This window comes from Notothenia coriiceps, unplaced genomic scaffold (assembly GCF_000735185.1).
Source record: "Notothenia coriiceps isolate Sejong01 unplaced genomic scaffold, NC01 NC01_scaffold00011190, whole genome shotgun sequence".
Classification (NCBI taxonomy): domain Eukaryota; kingdom Metazoa; phylum Chordata; class Actinopteri; order Perciformes; family Nototheniidae; genus Notothenia; species Notothenia coriiceps.
This window is the reverse complement of record NW_011343891.1, coordinates 191,672-198,224: the sequence shown is the minus strand read 5'-3', so window position 1 is coordinate 198,224 and position 6,553 is coordinate 191,672. Positions and strand designations below refer to the sequence as shown.

General features: G+C 39.0%; 1 protein-coding gene across 5 annotated transcripts in view; it reads right to left on the bottom strand.

Moving 5' to 3' along the window:
• The window catches only part of LOC104946575 (discs large homolog 1-like protein), a 71,328-nt gene that overhangs the window by 13,760 nt on the left and 51,015 nt on the right, over window positions 1-6,553 (bottom strand). For all 5 annotated transcript variants that reach the window (XM_010772436.1, XM_010772437.1, XM_010772438.1 and 2 more), the window contains one exon: window positions 6,153-6,267. In XM_010772436.1, the coding sequence (XP_010770738.1) occupies window positions 6,153-6,267 (115 nt within the window). The remainder of the gene's footprint in view (window positions 1-6,152; window positions 6,268-6,553) is intronic.

The following is a 6,553-nucleotide window of genomic DNA, read 5'->3' as shown; positions in this document are numbered from 1 at the left end:
CGTCGTCGTTCGCGTCGTCGTCGTGTCGTTAGTGTGTGTGTGTGTGTGTGTGTGTGTGTGTGTGTGTGTGTGTGTGTGTGTGTGTGTGTGTGTGTGTGTGTGTGTGTGTGTGTGTGTGTGTGTGTGTGTGTGGTGCAAAGGAACTAGAGCTGAAATAACCTGCATCCCCCAAAGTCCCTACTGCCTTCATCAATAAAACAGAATATAGACAGGGAAAAAGAAACCGAGAGAGAATCAGACACAGAGGTAGACACACAGAGAGTCTAACACCAGTATAAAAACTACCTCATGTTTTATTGATTAAAAATGAGGAAAGTAAGACCTCCTCACGAGACATAATATATTTAGCTGCCTGCTAAAATGTGATTTTGTGATAATTAAATCTGATGAAACTTCAAACTGGTGGAAGCGTATAATCAGGTAGCATCAGGTACCATGTTTGGTAAGATTATATTTTACAGCTATGTTTTTTCCTTTTGATGTCTTGAACGTTGTCTTGGGAAAATGGGGTCAGGTAATAATAAAAGTGGAAAGAACAGCAACAATCCAAATGTTTGTCTTGACATGCCTTCCAAAAAGTCACATGAATGCGTTTTGGATCTGATTCAGAGATGTTCTCATGATGACATTATTTGACTGTGTCTTCAAGGTAAATCACTGTTGGGTTGTCACTTGAATATACTGTAACTTTGTTGTTGTTGCTTTAGGGCATTTACAGAAAAGGTTGATGCCATTGTTTCATTTTGAAAGGACAGCTATAAAAAAAGAAATATTTGTAGGAATGTAAACTGTACTGAGTTTTGAGTTTATCTTTTTTGCAGGAACTTCCTTTAAGGAAATGCTCAAACAAAACCTAAGTAAATATTTATTCATTGTTAATTTGTTATTGGAAACCTTTTTTTTTTTTTATAAATGTTGAATTATAGGCTTTTGTGGACAGGTTCACATTTTTTCCAGCTGACTAAAATGTGTACAATTTTTTTTTTGTGTACCTATCATTGGTCCCAGAACACATTCACCATTCCAGGAAATGCTGCGTAAATGAACCAGTGTTACAAAATCTTTGTAATCTACAATTGTGCAGGCTTTTTTATTTGTAAATAAGACGTATTGTGAATAATATGTCTTTCTTCTATGAGCAGAATTGATAAAGCAGTTGCAGTGGAACTGTATCAGCGGTTGCACTGATTAGTGAGACATTGGGGTCTGCAGAGGGATGGGGAGCAGATCAACAATAATGTAATCATTTATTATGATAAATTGTAATGTTCCCAAATAGTGAAATACATGAGAGAAGGAGACATCATGTGAAAGGTTACAGTATATATCCTTCAGGGCATATAAAGTGCAGGCTTACATTTACCTTAGTGGGTCTACAGATACATACAATAGTAAGTAAAGGGCAGCTGTCAGATTTGAGTGTATACATAACCTTATAGAATAAGATATGGAGTAGAATAGACAAGAAAGCTCTCATTGGGAGAGTTTCACACATCCCCTAATGATTTTGCAGCAACCAGGTCACACTAATGTGTAGCTTTATTAATGGCCACAGCTATGTAAGTATACCTCTAAATCAATTACCTGCTCTCCACATTACAGTTGTTTTAATCATGTGGGACCCTATCTAATTACCGAGTGAGGGAACACACAGTAATTGCTGGATGTGTAAAGTAGTAAGAAATGTGTTAAGTAGGGGCAGGGCTGAATTTACATTAGTGGGTCCACAGAGACATAAAGTAAAGGGCAGCTGTCAGAAGAGAGAGTATAAATATCCTTCATTTCTATCATTTTGTCACCAAGAGAGAAATATACAGAAAGAAATAAGAGCAGCAGTATTTTCAGAGGACCACAAATCCCAAAAGGACTTTTTTTAGACTACTTTAATGGATCGTTTATTATTTAAGGCCACGTGCAAAGTCAACTCTAAATCAATTAGCAGCTCTCGGTACTCAAGGCGTTTTAATTCCTATGTGGGATCCTCTAAAATGTAATTACTCGAGTGAAGGAACACACGGTAATCACCGCAGAGTGTAACAGAAACGCCAGGCCATCTTTTACACCTTTTCCCAGCGAGTGCTGTGGACATTTTAAACACTTTAGTATATTTGTGTTGCTTTTCGCACAGCCAGCAACCTATAGTCCGAACTGCAATGCGGTTCTCTCTAGGTTTTCACCGAATATACTCGTGAGATTCTTGCATGTACATGCACTTTATTTCAGAGGCGAGTATGCTAGGTAAATCCCTAGAATGCTACTTACTGTATGGCAGTGATTCATCAACTGGGATTGGGACCTTTTTGTAATGCACCATTGGTGGAGGTCTGCCTTCTCAGGGTGACATTCTCGCTGATACCGTTTGTTTAACATTTAGAAACTGTAAATTGGATACAATATATTATATTCTCAGACTGAGGGTCAGATCTCATTCAACAAACTCACTCGAAAAATCCCCGGAGCAATTTAAAACCATAATATTCAGTTTGGAGAAGCAAATGTTCCTTGGCATGGCGGCTACTTAAAATGCATTGAAATTGATATCTAGCACGGAGTACTGCAGAGATTGGTATCATTTTTCAGCGACCAGTGAGACACGATTCTAAGCCTTCATAGAGCCTTCAAACCCCAGCCAAAGCGTCAATGTTATATTATATATAACTACATCGATCGTATCCTGGTAGCCTGTCATGGCATATCAGGTCTGTTATCACTTTGAACCTTTCTCTATCTTTCCCTGTTCTGGAAGAAAATAAATCCCCAGATGTAAACATTGTCAGCTGCTTAATAACAAACAATAAAACCAAAAAACATTATTGGTCATTAAGACAAAAATATTCACTGTGAATTGGGCTCAGACTCTGGTGCAGTGTATATAAAATTACAATGACACATTATGGAGACTTACTGTGTTTAGAATAGGACATTATGGGTGAAAGAGAAGAGGGAAGGACACACACATACATGTCACCTTGCTTCGGTGGCGTTTCCTCTGAGGAGAGGTTCATCTTACCCGTTATACACATGCAAACAGTCCTAACACCCCGCAACACACACACACACACTGAATATACATGCATGAACACACACAGCAGCCCACAGCACTCGACACCGTTAATCTTTCACGCACCAACAGCCTCACCTCGACAAATCTGAGTGTCCCCTTTTTCAGTATTTAAAGCTGATTGGTCATTTATGTGCAGTAACCAGAAACAGCGACTTCCCTTAAGACAATGATTTATCTGTGGGATGTTGGAGGAGTTATTCTATATAACCTTGAAATGATCCTGGCCTGATTTCTTTGCAAGACTTGTAGGAACCTTGGTATTAAAATTCATTATGAAACTGATTAACTCATAGTGTCATAATCATTTTCCGATACGCATGTTTCCTAATGAAATCTACAATTATACAGTCAAGGACACCATGTTCAAAAAGATGCTAGGAGCGTGGCTCAAGAGATTTCAAAGAAAGTGTTCCACCACTTTGGTTTTAACTGAAATATCTCATCTATTAAAGAGATTGGCATGACACTTCGTACAGGAAATATTAGTCCCTCGGATGATTTGTAATCACCTGGCATTTTCTTTCAGTAATATCATTAAGTCAGAAATATATTGTGTCCAATGCCTTAGGTCATAATAACTAAATATCTGTTTGTGTCTGGGGTATTTTGTGTTTATGGCTGATTGGCCACCGTAAGCATGCTAACAAGCTTAAAAAGACAGTAAGCATAGCTAACAAAATATGTGTGTAACAATAGCATTTTAGCATTGTCGCTATAAGCATTTAGCTTTAAGCACAGCTATGCCTCAAAGTGGATAACAAATAATTGCTAGGTTGCAGAATTATATTATTGTTATCATCTGTTTGGTAAGGATGGAATTAAACATATGAACTATAAGAGCAGTTTTATGAAACTAATTGAGCTATTTCTGCTTTTTGACTTGTCTAGATATTCAGAGAAATATGTTTTTGCACTAAGTTGAAGTTTGCAGTAGAGCGCATCTCTAAATTATAGCTAATTATACTTGATGATTATTGCATCATTTCACTCACATGTACTGTATCTCAAGTGATTATCAGGACATGCAGGCCTCTTGTGATTTAATCAAATGACAGGCCATTATCCTCACTATCCTCACAAAACACAAAATAACAGTGGATGCACACTTAATTTATGCTAATGACAGTCATGCCTATGGGTGACTACTTTAACATTTAACAAGGGTGACGGCAAGCAGTGTAATGCCATGTTTTCTTGTTTTGTCTATTAAATCCACGTTTCACAAACAGGATCTTTGTTGCCATCGAGGTTACCAAAACATTGTCATATATTCAATAAAACAGGGAGTCTAAGCAATCAATTAGCTTGTTTCTCTTTCAGACTTGTACACAGCTGACACTTGTTTGACTACTGGATATGACCTTTGGCCTCTCGCTGCCTACAAAGTCTGACCTCAGCCCTGCTCTGTGTGAGTCAGTCTGTAAGAGGGTGTGAGAAGTTCAAGGTGATTCTGTTCAAGCTGCTGCTGCCTTTTCCTTCCAGGCCACTTGCACATAGTTCAGGTCAGATGTTCCTTTCATGCATGGTATGTCAGCTGCAGTTTCCTCTTTGCTTTGGGTTTTCTTTGGCCAGATAAGAAGACAACCATGAACAATAATGAACAATGTAATGTTTGGGTGCTCATTGTTCGTTATATTGTATTGCATAACTTACATGTAATTTAATGTCTTGAACAATTTCGTGCACAAGATAGAAAATGACAAAAATGACCTTTGAAAAAGATCAAAAATAACCCTTAAGTTTAAAGTTCTGACCCTGCAAATCAGGAATACTTAAACTGATGATAGATAAAAAACCGACAGTGAAGCCAACATGGCAACAAATCCAAGATTCCTCTGGCCCTTTTCTTTTAAACACTCCTGTTACAGGATAAGCAACCATTGTCAAAATCATAGTGGTATCTTAATGCGAGTCTCTCAGATATATTTTGTGTCTCTGTGTTTCTAAATGTTTTTATTAAAAGTTCAATGAGAATTCAACCTGTTGCCCCTCGCAACAAAGCAAGGCAACCTCTTGGTCTCTGTTTATTGTAGATTTTTCAGTTTTGCTAAAAGTAATGCTAAAGGCTGCTAACGCAAGTTGACATCAGCTACTGTATAGTTAATGTAGCTGTTGGCAGTGCTGTTAGATATAAGATTACCGGAGGAGTGTTAGTGTTTACACAGCTAGCCCAGGACCTATTGATCACTGGGAGGAGGAGGTTTTCAGGCTAGCTGTGGGTCGGGAATCTGAAGGGGAATGGCATCAGTATCATGCCAGAGCCAGGCAGGCGGGTAATGGAGCCAGGTCAGTAATAGTAGCTGGTTTGCAATGTCAAGTTTTGTAGCATTTGCTTGATGTTTGGCTATTTGAGCCAACTAGTTTTTGATCATACAAAGGTAATGTTATCAAAACACATGCTCAAGTTATGTGAGACTTAGGGTTGTAAACTACGAGAATACAGAATACTTCATTAGATTGCTTTAGTCATCAGTGTAATCATTAGGGCTGCTCTCCTTGTCTTTGTTTTCCATTGTATTGATCTCTAAAGAGCTCCAATGTGACTCATCTGGAGCCAGCGACCTAGCGTTTAATCAATATTTCGAATGCTGTGATTCTTGTGAAGAAAGGACCCTTAAAGTGTAGCTGGAAAAGGAGTGACACTGCTTCTGGGCTTTGCAGCGGAAAGTGAGGGCGGACGGGGTGATTCAGAGAAGCCTAAACAACCAGGACAGGCAAGGACAGGAGGACAGAGGAATACACACACACACACGCAGAAAATCGAAACAGTTGACAGGTGATGGATGTGTTTGTGTTTGTGGGTTAGACAGGATATGTAGTGCTTGCTGGATAATCTAATTGTGATTTTTCTTCCAATGTGATAACCTCTCTTTCAGCACCTGGCACACACAAAACGAGGAGCAGACAGCTGAGATAAGCCCTTATAATGGTGGTGTCACACTGAAGGACACTAGACAATCAGTCACCTCTGAACACTGTGTGTGTGTGTGTGTGTGTGTGTGTGTGTGTGTGTGTGTGTGTGTGTGTGTGTGTGTGTGTGTGTGTGTGTGTGTGTGTGTGTGTGTGTGTGTGTGTGAGTTTGTGGTACCTGACGTATAGGGTGCGTTTCTGTGTGGAGCGAAGCGACGTGGAGCTGGAGCTGACACTGCTGGTCATCATCTGTTCCCTTAGGTCATGGATCTTCGCCTCAAAACGACTGTACTCTACACACACAGATACAAAAAAACACTGTTAGCAGAATTCAGCTTTTTAAATTAATAATTTCACAAACTATTGAATAGTTTATAGAGAATCTGATTAACAAGCTACCTATTAATCTACATTAGAAGCTACTGAGCAATAATGATTGAGTGGTACAACAAGTACAAGACGCATTTTAAGATGTGAATAGAATTTCAAATAGTTTGTTCTCCTTGGCCAATTGCAGACAGAGTTCTCTCAGTGTTGTGTGCTTAGCTTTGAACACACACACACACACACACACACACA